This window comes from Elgaria multicarinata, chromosome 20 (genome assembly GCF_023053635.1).
Source record: "Elgaria multicarinata webbii isolate HBS135686 ecotype San Diego chromosome 20, rElgMul1.1.pri, whole genome shotgun sequence".
In the NCBI taxonomy this organism is placed as follows: domain Eukaryota; kingdom Metazoa; phylum Chordata; class Lepidosauria; order Squamata; family Anguidae; genus Elgaria; species Elgaria multicarinata.
In genome coordinates this window covers 12,308,391-12,325,935 of record NC_086190.1, presented here as the reverse complement: position 1 = coordinate 12,325,935, position 17,545 = coordinate 12,308,391, and the positions used below count along the sequence as shown (strand labels likewise).

General features: G+C 47.2%; 2 protein-coding genes across 2 annotated transcripts in view; both read right to left on the bottom strand.

Annotated features, from left to right (window-relative positions):
* The window catches only part of SSU72 (SSU72 homolog, RNA polymerase II CTD phosphatase), a 64,332-nt gene extending 49,697 nt beyond the window's left edge, over nucleotides 1-14,635 (bottom strand). The window contains exon 1 of the mRNA XM_063145373.1: nucleotides 14,508-14,635. Within this exon, the coding sequence (XP_063001443.1) occupies nucleotides 14,508-14,587 (80 nt within the window). The 5' untranslated portion in view covers nucleotides 14,588-14,635. The remainder of the gene's footprint in view (nucleotides 1-14,507) is intronic.
* A 1,426-nt stretch (nucleotides 14,636-16,061) lies between these two features.
* LOC134411527 (actin-related protein T2-like) lies at nucleotides 16,062-17,275 on the bottom strand. Its single transcript, XM_063145372.1, has one exon. The coding sequence runs from the start codon at nucleotides 17,208-17,210 to the stop codon at nucleotides 16,110-16,112; it is 1,101 nt and encodes a 366-aa protein (XP_063001442.1). The 5' UTR covers nucleotides 17,211-17,275; the 3' UTR covers nucleotides 16,062-16,109.
* Nucleotides 17,276-17,545: the final 270 nt, after the last annotated feature.

Here is a 17,545-nt window from a genome sequence, read left to right as displayed (position 1 = left end):
GTAGGATACTCTAAAACAAGTTATGATCCCTGGCAATTGGACATGCTAGCTGGGACTTATGGGAATTGTAGTCTTAAACATCTGGAAGACACCAGATTCCCTGCTACTGTTTTAAGGAATCAAGAGGGAGATTAAACACACATACCACCCCTGACCTCCTTAGAGGAAGGGCAGGATAAAGGAAATTTAAAAACACAATATCTCAGTCCCATTGCTTCCCACATCTGACCAAAAGAAGAAAGAGAGAACGCCCACCGAAAGTTAAAAGAAAAAAGTTAGGCTGTAAGGCACCAGAGCAATAACAGTAGTTTTAAATACGATCTTAAATAAAAATACGGATATGACAAATCCCTGAAATACCAGTTTAGAAAAGTGTGGCAATAAACACAACCTGCTCACATCCATGCAGAACGGAGTTCAGACATTTATAGCAATCTCTTGCTGGCAAGTTATCTTATGTCTTCTGTTTAAAAGGGCACCATCTTGCAACTTTGGGACATGATTCATCTTATGCAAAACTGGGTTTTGCTCTGAAATTCCAGGCACCGCATTCTCTGCAGAGGCCACCAGTGAGGGAGGAAGCAGCAGCCAGAAACCTCTCCACCGTGCCTGGGTCCAGCTCCAGCTCAGAGCCCCCTCCCTCCTGCTGTCAACTGTCTCCGGAGAGGCCACCAGTGAGGGAGGAAGCAGCAGCCAGGCATCTCTCCACTGTGCCTGGGTCCAGCTCCAGCTGAGAGCCCCCTCCCTCCTGCTACCAACTGTCACTGCAGAGGCCACCAGTGAGGGAGGAAGCAGCAGCCGGGCATCTCTCCACCGTGCCTGGGTCCAGCTCCAGCTGAGAGCCCCCTCCCTCCTGCTACCAAGTGTCTCTGCAGAGGCCACCAGTGAGGGAGGAAGCAGCAGCCAGGCACCTCTCCACCGTGCCTGGGTCCAGCTCCAGCTGAGAGCCCCCTCCCTCCTGCTGTCACCTGTAACTGCTGAACTTTCCAACTAAGATTGTAGTGCCTGAATTTGCTTTCCTTTCCCCCCTCCTCCTCCTCCCTCCCAATCCCCTTTCCTTTTGTGTCATGTCTTTTAGATTGTAAGCCTGTGGGCAGGGACTGTCAAGAAATACTTTTGTAAGCTGCCGTGAGAGCCTTTTTTGGCTGAATGGCGGCATAAAAATCCTTAAATAAATAAAAAATAAAATTGTTCTGTACGACAAAGCACAGGAAGAGGCCCTTCGTATATTTATCGGGGGGGTTGTGTTCTCAGGATGGGGAGGGGGTCGTGGTGGGCAAAGGGGTGTCCGTTAAGATTGGAATCAAATGTCTCCTATAGACTACAATGGAATCTCTCTAGGGAACCTCATAAAAGCCCAACCTACTAGCCAATTAAGCAGGAGGGTATTAAAGACCACTCAAGTTCCAGTGAAATATCTGGAATTAAACGCTCTCGATGCAAAGTTACCTGGTTTAACTGGCTAGTCCAGCCTTCCTCAATCTGGTGCCTGCCACATGTGTTGACTACAACTCCCATCACCTCCAGCCAGGCCATGCTAGGAGTTGTGATCCAACACCTCTTGAGGGTCCCATATTGGGGCATTCTGAATGGGTTTGTCAGGACAACCTTGCAATTAATGACTATCCTAGCCTACACAGGCAAGAAGGAATTCTGAGCAGGTCAGAGGTGCCAGGCCTCCTAGTCTCTGTGCTACTCACAGTCAAACAAAAGCCCCTTCACCCACAAATCCACCCCTCTTCTGAGGCTGCTTGGTACAAGACAACTTTTTTACTAGCTGGCTAAGAGGAGAGCGCACACCCCACCCTTACCACCATAGCTAGTAAGGAAATGCAGGTTACTAACCACCCAGCATGCTAGTAAAAATAATAATAATAATAATAAATCTGCAGGCTTAGTAGTGTTTGTGGGCTTATTTACAAGGCTGGATTAGGTAGTGAGGCATCATACCCACCATGACAAGAAAATCAAGTGCTCCTTCCATCTCCTACAAGTGGCAAATTAGATTCCATATTGGCTGGGCAGCAGGAAAAACTTCCTGACTGTCAGAGCGGTACGGCAATGGAATCGGTTACCTAGGGAGGTTGTGGGCTCTCCCACCCTAGAGGCCTTCAAGAGGCAGCTGGACAACCATCTGTCAGGGATGCTTTAAGGAGGATTCCTGCATTAAGCAGGGGGTTGGACTCAATGGCCTTAGAGGCCCCTTCTAGCTGCACTATTCTGATTCTATGGATCTTCATATCATAGGGAACACCTTGTGTTTCTGCACGTCCTCCTCTTCTGTGGCACACAGGATTCCACCTCCGTTTTGGGGTTACACTAATAATAGATTGAAGTTTTGCACGAATCAAAATGAACAGACAGAGGGGCGCAGAGTGGGCTAAGGAGACCTGGGTTCAAATCCCATCGAGCCATGAAGTTTATAGCGTGATGTTAGGCCAGTCACTCATGCTCTCAGCCTAACCTACCTCAGGGGTTGCTGTAGCAAAAAAGGAGGTGGATGGAGGGTACTGCATACTCCATCCCAAGCGCTGGGGAAAACAGCAGGCTACAAATGTGACAAGCAAAGTTCATCCAATTCAGATGTCACAGCAAGCTATGGTTAGAGCAAACCTGGAAACCATGAGCATACAACTCTACAAAATAAGACGCGGTTTGCATGACCAGCGGTCCTTCTCCAAGAGCACATGCTGAAAGAAATGAGGCAGGTGGCTAGCAGGAAGAGGGCCTTTTCTGCTGTGGCACCCCGATTGTGGAATGAGCTTCCCAGGGAGGCTCGCCTGGCACCTACATTGTATTCTTTCCTGCGTCAATTTAAAACCTTTTTACCTTCCCAGGCATTTTATTTATTAAAACATTTGAATCCCACTCTATTATCAGATAAAATCAGAACATATAAACGTAAATAATTTACACAGCTAAAATGTATTCAATTGTTAACAAACTTAAAAAAGGCAATAAAACAATTAAAACTATGTGTAACCATGGAGAATTTAGCCCTTGAAAGCTTTGATAAAAAGCCAGGTTTTAATTTAGTCATTTAGTTGTTTTAAATCTGTCACTATATTTTAAATCTCTGAACTGCTAATAGGTTTTATTTTGGTTTTTATTATGATTTTATACTGTAGTTTTAAACTTTTAAGTTGCACTGGGCCTGTTCAGACAACATGCTAAGCCATGGTTAGGCCGCTAACCCCTTTGAAGCAAGTGGGTAGGGAGCGTGCTTAAAGCGTGGTTATGTAGCTACCATGGTTAGGAATGGTTACACAACATGCTAAGCCATAACGTTTAGCTCAAGATGCTTAAGCACCGTGGTTTAGAGTATCATCTGAACAAGGTCAATGTCTCTTATACTGTACTTTATGTTATGATCCACCCAGAGAGCTTTAGTTGTTGGGCAAATAGAAATGTAATTAAATAAAGGATCAAACAACCCATGATTAATGGGTTGTTTGCAAGTATGCTGGAGTGAGCTGGTTATGGCCTGCTTACACTTTCAATTAACAACCCAGGAACGCCCCATGGATGGAATGGAACACACCTGCAGGCTCCCACCAATTCCTGGGTTAAACAAGCCAGGAATTAGCTGTGACATGCAAACCAGGCCTAACTGACTCTCAGCACCATAGATCAGGACATGACATCTGAACCAAGACTATGGCCCCATTCAGAAGACACCTGAAACCACGGCTTTAACCACGGTGGTTAAGCCAGAAAGCCAGGCCGTGTTCAGAAGACACCTTAAACCATGGCTTTAACCATGGTGAATAAAGCTTTCATCGACCATGGTATCCTTCCGGGCCGCCTTGCTGGGATGGGTCTTGGAGGCACTGTTTTACAGTGGCTCCATTCCTTCCTGGATGGACGGACCCAGAAGGTGGTACTGGAGGGACTCCTGTTCGACTCCTTGGCCATTGGCCTGTGGAGTCCCTCAGGGCTCTGCTTTGTCCCCCATGCTATTTAACATATACATGAAACTGTTGGGAGAGGTTATCCGGAATTGTGGGGTGCGGTTCCACCAGTACGCTGATGACACCCAACTCTACTACTCCTTTCCACCCAATTCCAAGGAAGCGGTTTCTGTGCTAAACCGGTGTTTGTCGGCAGGAATGGATTGGATGAGGGCGAACAAATTGAAGCTTGATCCAGATAAGACAGAGGTGCTCCTGGTCAGTCAAAAGGCAGATCAGGGAATAGGGATTCAGCTTGTGTTGGATGGGGTTACACTCGCCCTGAAGACGCAGGTCCGCAGCTTGGGTGTACTTCTGGATTCAGCCCTGAGCCTGGAGGCCCAGGTTTTGGCGGTGGCCAGGAGTTCATTTGCACAGTTAAAGCTAGTGAGCCAGCTGCGCCCGTTCCTAGAGATGTCGGACCTGGCCACGGTGACACATGCCTTAGTTACATCCCAATTGGATTACTGTAACGCGCTCTACGTGGGGCTGCCTTTGAAGAGTGTTCGGAAACTCCAGCTGGTTCAAAGAGCTGCAGCCAGATTGTTGAGTGGGGCTGGTTACAGGGAGCAGACGACAACTCCCCTGTTAAAACAGCTCCACTGGCTTCCAGTCTGTTTCCGGGCACAATTCAAAGTGCTGGTTATGACCTATAAAGCCCTATATGGCTCAGTCCAGGTTATCTGAAAGACCGTATTCTCCCTTATGAGCCTGACCGTGCTTTGAGATCTTCTGGAGAGGGCCTTCTTTCAGTCCCACCTTCTTCACAGGTGCGCTTGGTGGGAACATGGGAGAGGGCCTTCTCGGTGGCTGCTCCAGTGCTTTGGAACTCTCTTCCCAGGGAAGCTAGGCTGGCTCCCTTTTTGATGGGCTTTCGGAAGCAGGCGAAAACTTTTTTGCTCCAGCAGGCCTTTGGAGAATAATCTGGCCCTCCATCTATGTTAACGTCTTATAATTTTGTTGTGCATTTTAAACATTTATGGTTTTGTTTCCACCCACCCATCCAAATGTATGCTTTAAACTTTGTAAGGCCGCCTTGAGGACCAGTATTGGGCAAATGGTGGGATGATAATAATAATAATAATAATAATAATAATAATAATAATAATAATAATAATAGAGCAACTTAGTGTAAGCTAATTAGGAGTCAAGTACAGATGTTTCTATGACAACTGTTAATTTTCTAAGTTGTTATATTACTTGTTAACATGGAATTGGCATCTTAAAGACAAGCAACGGCCTATTAATGTTTTAGTGAGGCTACAACCCACGGCAAACTTAGCTATCAACAAATTCAAGTTTGAAGCCTATTTTATTGGCCTGGTTCAGACAACACACTAAACCATGCTGCTTAACCACAAAATGGTTAACGGATTCCCTTAACCATTTTGTGGTTAAGCAGCATGGTTTAGCGTGTTGTCTGAACCAGCCAGTTATAAATGTTGTATGTTGCAGCTGCTCTCTTTTGTTAGCTGCCACTGGGGCTTTGCCGAGAAGCAGTGTAAAAATCCCCCCAAAACTAACTCAGAGCCATCTACATGGGGGTAACGGAGGGGTAGGCACAGGGTCCCGCCTTCCAGTTCAAGCATGCTGCTGGCAAGCTAGAAGGCGCACCTCCAAAATGCAAAGAATTTTGCCAAAACTGGCAGACTTGTGCGTACATTTGAGATTCAGCATTTGCCCAGGATCATCCTTGATGGACAACAGCTTCCAAAACATCTTCACAACAGTTATTTCTGTCATTAGCCTCTTCTCGATCCTCCCAGAGTGCAGGACACGGAATAATGGACTCAAGTTAAAGGAAGCCAGATTCCAGCTGGACATCAGGAAAAACGTCCTGACTGTTAGAGCAGTGCGACAATGGAATCAGTTACCTAGGGAGGTTGTGGGCTCTCCCACACTCGAGGCCTTCAAGAGGCAGCTGGACAACCATCTGTCAGGGATGCTTTAGGGTGGATTCCTGCATTGAGCAGGGGGTTGGACTCGATGGCCTTATAGGCCCCTTCCAACTCTGCTATTCTATGATTCTATGATTGTACTGGAAACTGCACTATTCTCAAATGTAAGCAGAATACGCCCACCAACCCGGAGCCCACCCTGTCCATACAAGCGTTATGCAAGTGAAACTTACTCACAAGCACAAATGATCAATTGTGGTATCGCTTGCTTGCTACAGTTTCAATACCCACCTTTGATGAAGACCCCACTTCCTTCCCCATATCTAATATGAGATACCTCAGTTTTCCGTGGAAGGAAAATGTTAGCAAAATGGTTGTTCTAATCATTTTCAGCATCAACCCTGCAATCCATAAAGTGCAAGTCTAACACTGGATAAGCTGGAATTTGAGAGAGGGTAGTGATGTGAATTTGGCAGAGACCACTTGATTCACTTCTATGGAAACGTGTCTTTTTTAAGTACTTCAGATCTCCAATTAAACTTGTCAGGATGATAAAAGAGCTTGATCTAGGATCACAGTGGAATGATTTCAAAGAGATCCTTGAGGGGGGAAAAGGAGACTAAGAGGAGACATGACAGAGGTGTACAAAATGATGCATGGTGTGGAGAATGTGGACAGGGAGACATGTTTCTCCCTCTAAAATACTAGAACCTTGGGGCATCCCATGAAGTTGATTGGTGGGAGATCCAGGACAAATGAAAGGACTTCCGGAAGTCCAGATTCCGGAAGCCAGATTCCAGCTGGACATTAGGAAAATCTTCCTGACTGTTAGAGCAGTACGACAATGGAATCAGTTACCTAGGGAGGTTGTGGGCTCTCCCACACTAGAGGCCTTCAAGAGGCAGCTGGACAACCATCTGTCAGAGATGCTTTAGGGTGGATTCCTGCATTGAGCAGGGGGTTGGACTCGATGGCCTTGTAGGCCCCTTCCAACTTCGCTATTCTATAATTCTAGGATTCTTCGCACAGCATAGTTAAATTATGGAACTCACTACCACAAGATGTAGTGATGGCCACCAATTTGGATGGCTTAAAAAGGGGGTGGGATAAATTCCTGAAGGAGAAGGCTATCAATGGCTACTAGCCCTGATGGTTGTGTGCTACCTCCAGTATTGGAGGCAGCAAGCCTGTGTACACCAGTTGCTGGGGAACATGGGTGGGAGGGTACTGTTGCACCATGACCTGCTTTGTTGGTCCCTGGCCAATGGTTGGTTGGCCACTGTGTGAACAGAGTGCTGGACTAGATGGACCCTCAGTCTGATCCAGCAGGGCACTTATGTTTTTTTATGGCATGCTTATTGGCCAGATCACTTAAAGAGTAAGGTGGGGGGAGAATTACTGCTATTTTCTGCTCTACTCTGAACAAATGGCTGAACATTCTTAGTCAGTGCTGATAAGTAAGCAACCATAGGGCCTATTCAGACGTCACAATACTTGAGCATTTTGAGCTGAATGTTATAGCTTAGCGTGTCATGTGAACCATTCTTAACCATGGTGGCTACATAAACATGGTTTAAACACACTCACTATTTGCGGCGCCATGGCTTAGTGTCGTCTGAACAGGCCCCATTCATATTCATCCCAGAGTGCAGGACACGGAATAACGGGCTCAAGTTACAGGAAGCCAGATTCCGGCTGGACATGAGGAAAAACCTCCTGACTGTTAGAGCAGTACAACAATGCAACCAGTTACCTACGAAGGTTGTGGGCTCTCCCACACTATAGAGGCCTTCAAGAGGCAGCTGGAGAACCATCTGTCAGGTATGCTTTAAGGTGGATCCCTGCATTGAGGGTGGGGGGGGGTTGGACACAATGGCCTTATAGGCCCCTTCCAACTCTACGATTGTATGATTCTATGATTCTCATAGAGAGAGGCAACACCCTCTTAGATGAGGATGGAGAAAATCCCATCCTCACCCTAATGCCCAAGTCAGTCCAATCTAGTGAGTAGGAAATGGGGAGGGGGGGGGAATGAATATGGCTAAATGGAATGAAGAGGACTTTGCTCGTGTTCTGAAGTCCCATTGAAATAAGCTCATAGGCTAGATGCCTTTGGTGAGTAAGGATCACCTCCAGGGAACTACATGGAGAAGTTACACTGAAGGGTGTTTCCCCCCCCCCTTTTAAGCCAGACATGATTAATGCAGGTATATGTGAGCAGGTGAACTACTGGATAGTTATGTTAGGAATGTTTGTAGCCTAAATTACAAAGCTGTATTGAACAAAATGGGACTTCTGAATAAACAGGTGCAGGATGAGGCTCTTCACCAGGGATGCTCAGACCCCAACCTCCAAGCCACGTTCCCAATCTAAGAGTTTGCTTTATGAATATTATAATACTGGAGCCCGTTTACTGGAATATTTTCTAACACAGACTTACCCAACTTGGTGTCCTCTAGATGTGTTGGAACTACAACTCCCATTGCCCTATACCTATTGGCCATGCCGTTACGGGTGGGGAGTTGTAGTCTGAGACATCTGGAGGGCAGCAGGTCGGGGAAGGCTACTCCAGAAAGAGATCCCAGCAGCAGCCAGCTTCAACTCAAGCTGTCTCCGGGAAATGGAGATGAACAATTCAATTCATTTAATGACAGAAGCAGAGGCTAAGAGAAAACCCAGTCACATGGAGAACAGACACACATAACCCAACTCTTGGGATGGCTACAGGAAAGATGTGGACATGCCCCCAAAACAAAACAAAAGTGAGTGGAGTCTTGATATAACAGAACAACAGGCTAATCGCCTTGGTGAATAAGCCAGCCATTTTCCAGAAAGAGGCAATGAGTCGAGCCCTAGATATAATGGAAAGGTGGTGAAATCTCTATTAAGCCAGGGAATGATAGCTGGGATCCAAAACCCACATGAGCATTTCCACATGCACGAGAGAGGGAGGGGCATTATTTCCTTCTAACAGCAGTCCCTCCTGAGATCACTCCAGAGGGACTCCAACCTTGGGGCTTTGAGAGAAGGGGATACTAGAAGGGCAAAGATCACCCACAATCCGTAAAATATCTCCCATGCATGACCAGACAACTCAAAGTATTTTGGATCCCAAGCAGCATATGCAAAGACACCGAGCTGATAAGCAGCAAATCCGGTTAAACTGAGCCAGGAAAGAGAAGTATGGGGACATCTACGTGAAGCAAGAAGTCCTCCCAGGAATTGGGTGTGTGGTAAAAGGAGATAGGAGGCTCAGCCTCAAAAGACCAGGCTTTTTCCTGAACTTCAACAGCACCCGCAACCCCCACCCTGGAACTGGATAGCACTCTTCAAATACTTAAAAAGTTGTCACACAGAGGAGGGCCGGGATCTCTTCTCGATCCTCCCAGAGTGCAGGACACGGAATAACGGGCTCAAGTGACAGGAAGCCAGATTCCGGCTGGACATCAGGAAAAACATCCTGACTGTTAGAGCAGTATGGCTATTGTGCTTCGGCTAATGGGCGGTATAAAAATGCAATAAATAAATAAATAAATACGACAATGGAACCCGTTACCTAGGGAGGTTGTGGGCTCTCCCACACTAGAGGCATTCAAGAGGCAGCTGGACAAGCATCTGTCGGGGATGCTTTAGGGTGGATTCCTGCATTGAGCAGGGGGTTGGACTCGATGGCCTTATAGGCCCCTTCCAACTCCACTAGTCTATGATTCTATGAAAGGGATATTCAGTAGCACATGTTCCTCAACTATGGACCGTTTAACTGAACAGTAACAATAACCTTTCTACGGTCAATGTCTCAGATCAGAAGCAGAGAACCCGGGTGCCTCCAGATACTTTTGGACTACATTTCCCATCATCTCTTACTACTGGCCATGTTGGCTGGGGCTGATGAGAGTTAGAGTCCAAGAACATTCCAGAGGGCCAAAGCTTCCCCACTCCTGCCTTAGATGTGGGTCTTCTTGATCACCTTCTGTTCGACAGCTATCCAGGCACAGTCTCATAGAATCATAGAATAGCAGAGCTGGAAGGGGCCCACAAGGCCATCGAGTCTCTTATGCAAAGGGTCAAGTTGAGTAAGAAGAAGAAAGGTGGACGCCCGAATCCACCCTCCATCGTGGACCATGGTGTTTACAGTTTAGACGAAATTAATCCAAACACAGACACTGGACTCTGGTACACAAGTCCTTGATGCCAACTTGAACTACATTTGGTATAGCATGTATGTGTGTTCTATAAACTGTCCACTGCCTTCTCTCAAATCTGCTGCGTTTAACATGGACATGTCAAAAGCGTTTTAAGGAGGCGAACATAAAACACCTTAAGAGCATGATAGGTGATAACAGCAATAGGGACCACATTTAGAAACACGCGTTAAAGGGGGCAACGCTATGCAAGTTTAGACAGGAAAAAAGTCCTAGAGCTTCCACTATGCCCCAGCCTTTATGGCCGGCTGCCTACACGTTCCTAGGACTACACCCTCAATGATCTCATGAACAGATGCCTAACACCCAGTCTCAGTTGAGAGTTGCTCCCGGCCTCCAAACCTGCTACCCGCATCCCTGGTATTACTGTGCTAGCTGGGGAGTAGGGCTTAATGAGTCAGACTCGCAAGTCTCCATATCATTACTCGTTTCTACTAGTGCTTTTCGAAAACAAAACAGTCCATTATCTCATAAACACGCCTCGCCTCCAGGCCCAAGGTAGGTTTGTTGCTGCTGGCTAGGCCCCAGGGGCCTGTGCGTGTGACGGAGGTGATGCAACTGAGCCCGGATTTTATGAACCGATCTGCCGTCTGGCGACAAAGAGAAGCTCTATGAATAGTGTCTTGGCTAAATAAGTGAACTGAAAATTGGGAGGACTGGAGACCCCCCCCCCACTCCGTCTGCCAATATCTTTCTTAGAAGTATGAAGGCTTGGGGAAAGAAACTGTGTGGGGCGGGGTGGGAGAGAACTGGAAAATGTGTTATACGTGGGGCTGCCTTTGAAAACGGTCTGGAAACTTCAACTGGTACAAAACAGGGCAGCACGGTTACTAACAGGGACTGGCCGATGAGACCACATTACGCCAGTCCTTTTCCAGCTTCATTGGCTGCCAGTCCAGATCTGGGCCCGATTCAAAGTGCTGGTATTAACATTTAAAGCCCTAAACGGCTTGAGGCCAGGCTATCTGAAGGAATGCCTCCTCCCATATGTGCCTGCCCAGATGTGCCCGCGGTCCTTCTCGGTGAGCCCCTGCCAAAGGAAGTGAGGCAGGTGGCTACCAGGAGGAGGGCCTTCTCTGCTGTGGCACCCCGGCTGTGGAATGAGCTCCCTAAGGAGGTTCGCTTGGCACCTACATTAGATGCTTTTAGACGCCAGGTGAAGACCTTTTTATTCTCCCAGCATTTTAACAGTCTATAATTAAATTTTAACTCGCTGTTTTAAATTCGTAATTTTGCATTGCTGCGGTTTTTATCTGGTTGAGCTTTTATATTGTATTTTATATTATGGTTTTATACTGTTGTATTATACTTTGAATGTTTTTAATTTTTGTGAACCGCCCCGAGAGCTCCGGCTATTGGGCGGTATAGAAATGTAATAAATAAATAAAATAAATAAATAAATAAAATTGAGGGAGGAAACGTATTTTCCAGATTTTCCGAAATCCCAGGAAAAAAATAGGTTATTTATTAAAACATTTGTATCCCACCCTATATTCCTGGGATCTCAGGGCAGCGTACAGCGTAAATCAAAACAATGTAAACAGACGTAATATACACAGCTAAAGAAGCATTAAATCGTGAACAAATTAAAACCAGTAGAAAGCAATAAAAACAATTAAAAGTATGTGCAACCATGGGGAATTTAGCCCTCAAAGGCTTTGATAAAGAGCCATGTTTTATTTGGCACCAAAATGAAAACAGTGTCAGCGCCGGTCAGGGTATTCTACAACTGGGGTACCACAACAGAGGAGGCCCTTTCCCATGTCCCAACACAGTGTATTTCTCACAGAGGAGGGCTCCTCCAACAGATCTCAAATCTCGGGCAAGCATTTATAGGGAGAGGCACTCCATCAAGTACTGAGGTCCCAAGCTGTTTAGGACTTTAAATGTCATTGCCAACACCTTGAATTCAGACTGGAAGTGTTTAGGCAGCCAATGCAATTCCTTTAAGGCCAGTGTTTGTGGGATGCTAGGTCAGCAAGCTAGCTGCTGCATTATACAGCTGGGTTCCCCACCTCCCACATCTCTAGACTTACCAGGTGGCCTTAGGGAAGACACTCCTCAATTCGGTAACTGCAAAACGGCAGAGCAGTGATCTAATTTTTCAGGGTTCTGGCATGGAATATGCAAAGAATATCAAGCGTTGAACACATGAAGTGTTACATAAAGGCCAAGTATTGCAGCGTACTGGCTGACTGAGCTACAAAACAACGTCTCCAGTTTAAATTTCACCTCTGCTGTGAGCTTACAAGCCTTAGGCAAGCTACTGTCTTGCTTAAAACAGGGGGAAATGCAAGAGTTCAGAAAATTACCATCTCTCAGCCTCTCCACTGGGATAATACTGACCTACCTTAGAGGGTTGTTGTAAGCACTGCAAAGATACTAGTGGGAACTGAAAAAGAAGCAGGGGCGCTCCTGTTCAGGGTTCCAGCCAGCTATGCTGGAAGTTGGAACATCAAGATATTTCATCTCATTCCACCTTTTTTTCCTTTACCAGCTGACACAGCATTCTATAAACAGACTCAGTCCTTATTCAACTGCTTAGGTTATTTTAGCTTTTTGCCCTCTTAATGTGAAGGCCATGGGGTTCCCTTGAACAAGCAGATACACACACCCCTTTCTTTCTTAATAGCCCTGTTTTAACACAAAGGAGCTGTTGGCACTCTCCCAGAGTTCAGTATTAGAGGGAGTGATGTATGCAAAGCACTTCGAACACTGTTTAAGTAGAATACAACAGTTAGAAAAGTGGGATCAGAAGCAGTCATCCATTTTCCTTCCCCAGACTTCAACCAAAGACGATAAGGGGAAGGGGAGATATTTACAACACACTGAAAGTCCCACTTTCTTTATTTCAGGGTTCACATGGAGACAGGGGAGGAGGACGGATGGATGACAGCGATAAATAAAACAAGCAACCCCTTTAAAGGATATGAACAAAATACTATTCGTTTTCTTCTACCACCCTCAATTTACAGATGGGTTATCATGGGATGTGACGTTCTCCTTCGTTTATCCTATTTTCTCACCAACCCAGTGTCTGGTAAAACAAATTGTGTGAGTGTGTGTGTTTAGAACTGTTGAAAGATAGGACAACAACCCTTCCTGTAAAAATTACATCACGGGTATAGCAATAATCAAACCCCTCCCATCCAAATGGCACACTCTTGTCATGTGATAGGAAGCTGGAGCGGGGAGGTGCGCTGCTGCTAAACACCAGGGCGATGATGTTCCACTCCCTCAAAATGGGCGTAAGATGGCCACATGAACCGCCCAGAGAGCTTTGTGAACCACCCAGAGAGCTTCGGCTATTGGGCGGTATAAAAATGTAATAAATAAATAAATAAATAAAAATAAATGAAGTAAAACTTCCTCAAGACCCCTCTTCTGCTCCCAGCCTTTTAATCCAGGCCTGCTTTAGGCTGGTGGCTTCTAAAAGTGTTGGGACTACAGCACCCATCACGCCAAGAAACGATAGGAGCTTGCGATCCAACATGCCCGGAGGCCAATACAACGCAGATCATGTAAGGAAATGGTGGGTGAGTAGTGGTGAGTAGTCCCAACTCACCCTGAAGGCTGTACTCTAAATGTGTGGGGTTACAATAACCATCAGTTACCTAGGGAGGTTGTGGGCTCTCCCACACTAGAGGCCTTCAAGAGGCAGCTGGACAACCCTCTGTCAGGGATGCTTTAGGGTGGATTCCTGCATTGAGCAGGGGGTTGGACTCGATGGCCTTGTAGGCCCCTTCCAACTCTGCTATTCTATGATTCTATGAGTATCCCACACTAGAGTCATTCAAGAGGCAGGGATGCTTTAGGGTGGATTCCTGCATTGAGCAGGGGGTTGGACTAGGTGGCCTTGTAGGCCCCTTCCAACTCTGCTATTCTATGATTCTATGAGTATCCCACACTAGAGTCATTCAAGAGGCAGGGATGCTTTAGGGTGGATTCCTGCATTGAGCAGGGGGTTGGACTAGGTGGCCTTGTAGGCCCCTTCCAACTCTGCGATTCTATGATTCTATGATCACAGCAGGAAACAATGGGAGCTGTTGCACAACCGTGCGGAGGGCAGACTCTAGGCGTGTTGGGACTACCAACACCCCTCGTGCCAGGGGAATGATGGGAGTTGTAATCCAATACGTCTGGAAGCCACTCTCCAGACCATGGCAGGAAATGATGGGTATCGTAGTCCATCTGGGTGGAAAGAAACGCTCGTCTGGAGAAGTGGGCGAGGGGGCGCGTTGACGTCACAACGAAGCCCCCTGGGCGACCTCCTTCCCTCCTTCCCTCCCTCCCTCCCGCTTCTCGCCCAACAGAGGAAGGGGGCTCATTCAGGCCCCTGAGGTGGCCTCCAGCCCCCCACCTCCAGCCCCCCACCTCTTTTCCCATGGACGGAAGAGAAGGGGGTGGGGAAGAGGGAGGAGGCGAGCGAGGCCTAGCCAGGCCCGGAGAGGCTTTACCTGAGGATATTGTGGGCCTCCATGCTGCGGTTTTGGTTGCTGGAGCAAACCACAGCCACCCGGAGCGGCGAGGAGGGCATGGCTGGCTGGCTGCCCGGCGAGGCAGGGGCAGGGGCTGGGGGGCAGGTGGGGGCCGAAGAGGGGAGGCGGCGGCGGCGGCGGGAGGCGGGAGTCGACGCGGTTCCGACGGCGACGCGCTGCTCCTTCTTCTCCGTTCGCTCTCACAAAATGGCGGCCGCGGGGAGCGGAAGAGGCGGGGCCTGGCGACGTGTCCGGCTCTGGCCCACTCTCGCCTCCCCGCCCTTCCTGTCCTTTCTAACCATAGAGAGGAAGAAGAAAAAGGCAAGAGTGGCTCCTCGGCTCGTTTCTCCCCCACCCCACTCCAACCCCCTTACTCTCTCTATGGTTCCGCCTTGGGGCCTAGTTGCCGTGAGGGAGGCAAACCCTCCGCCCCTCTCGAAGTGTCATTTGCATATCTCTATGGAAACGGCTTCCGGCAAACCATAAAAGGAAAAGGGACGGAGGGCGCTTTGAGGCGGAAGTGAAGAGCGGTAGCGGCTTGTCAGTAAAGGAAAACAGCGCCGCCCTAGTAGGGTTGGAGGACCTGTTTATACACAGGAGAGGCCTTTTGAGAACCAGTGTAGCTGTCATGGCTTCCCGCAAAGAATTCTGGGAATTGCAGTTTTCCTAGAATTCCCTGGCAAAGGCCTTTTGCCAGCCTCTAGACTACATTTCCCAGGATGCCTTGCCTTTCCGTCAGGAAACCTGGGAAATGTAGTCCTGAGGGGGCCCAACAATTGATGGTGCTATATAAATAAATAAATAAATAAATAAATAATAATAACAACAACAAGGCTGTTGAGGCCTGCTCTTACAGGGAATGACTATTAGGTCAGCTTTAACCGAAATGTAGCCTTCCCTAGGCTGAAAATGTATCCCGGCTCCCTACCAGTTTAACCCACAAGACTCACCACAAGGAATACTGGGAACTGTGCTTTTACGAATGGTGCTGGGAAATTCTCTGTCAGAAATCCCTTTCCTTTGCCAAATCTCTGCAAGACCAGAATTCCTCAAGGACCTGTGATTAAAAGTTTGGTTCGTCCAGGCAGTGGCATGAGACTCACAAGGGCTTGTTGCAGTGATGTCACAACGTGGCGGCTGGTGATGTCATAAGGCACTGCTTATGATGTCACCAGGCTGCCAAAAGAAAGTCTTTCAAGCATAAAGGCAGAAGTCAAGAGGTGGAAGACAGCAGTCTGAAGGCCTCAAAAATGGTCAAAATCACGCAAAAATATTCCCTCGTCACACACACACTTTTTTTAAAAAAAGTAATTTTAGGTAATTAAGTAAAAACCGCTCATAACATATGTTCTTTTCCAGAATAATGAGTGAAAACCATTCTTTTACTGCTTTGAAAGCTTCAGAGCAAAAGCAAAAGTGTGGATGATCCTAAAATCAAAAACAGAGAGTTGAGTTGAACACCCATTGCCATTTTTATTCAAGTTACAATCTCACACATCACTTTTTTGTATTATTTAGTTCTATATACACCCTTTGTAAGTCTTCATCGGCAGACTTGAATTTGGCTGTGGTTTCGTTTTCTTAAAAGCACTTCTGCTGGATCCCAGCTGCGCCAAGTTCTTGGTAGTTCTTGAGAGTAAACCACATGGGTGCAAAAGAGGCCAGGTTCGTAAGGATGGAACCACCAATCAAGGCAGCATAAGATCTTTCGGGGGGGGCGATGATTCGAACTGGAACTCCCTTCGGAACTTGCTGTTCTATCTCCTTAAAAATTCTTTCATCCAGTCCTCGGAAAAGGGACGACCCGCCTGAGAGGACCACATTTCCGTAGAGAAGGGCGCAAATGTCCTTGTCACACTTCCTAATGCTCTTCGTGATCATGGCATGAATGCCGGGAGCCTCGAGGCCTACGGCCTTTGGCGCAAACAGGATTTCTGGTGCTCGGCAGAGGTGAAGGTTGATTTTGATGGAATTTCCATCTGGTAGCTTCAGGACCTCCTCTGCTTTCTTTTCAGCTTCTTGCTTGGGATCCAAAGCCACATAGCAGAACTTCTCTTTGATATCCTTCACCATGGTTTTCTTGGCCCTGCTTATAGAATGGCTGTTCTCCAAAAGGAGACTGGCGAGGTATTCGGTAATGTCCTTTCCTGCCATGTCAAGTCTGGACACCCCATGAGGTAGACAATATCCTTCATAGATAGGGACGGTGTGGGTTACTCCATCCCCACTGTCCATGACCAATCCAGTGGTGCGCCCTGATGTGTAAAGAGCCAAAGTAGCTTGGATTGAGAGGTACAAAGCCGGAACATTAAAGTGTTCAAACATCAGCTCTGTAATTTTTTCCCGGTTTTGACGTGGGTTCAGTGGTGGTTCTGAGAGAAGGACAGGCCTCTCGCTGGCTTTTACTTTAAGCTCATGTTTACAGATGTGTTTCCACAGCTTCTCCATGTCATCCCAACAAGTAATTATGCCGTGCTCAACAGGATAATTCAACATGGCGGCAGCTTTGTTGGAGAGGGCTTTCTCCCCAATGTAGTATTCCTCCACTTTCTGTTTAAGGTGGCCGACAACAGACGTGACCACCGACCTTGGTTTGGTATCACCTGCGATCCCAGCTTTACACGATCCAGATCCATTGTCAATGATTATGGCTGGCGTTTGTAAAACCGTCGCATCCAACATGGCTCTGCCGACGAAACAACCAAAATAATGCCACCTCCGGTGATTTCCATCTAGGGTCTCTACTTCATGCTGGAATGTCTGTCAATAAAATGTTCCAGAACTCTAAAATCACAAAAGGCAAGGAGGCTTGAAATTCCAACCCTAGCTACAGCAAGAATGTATCATAGTTTTTGTACCACTTAAACAATCACAGCTTCTCCCAAGGCATCCTGGGAATTATACGTTGGGTGAGAACATAGGAACATAAGAAGAGCCCTGCTGGATCAGACCAAAATTCATTTAGTCCGGCATTCCCTTCACACAGTGGCCAAGCAGCTGTTGACCAGGAACCCACA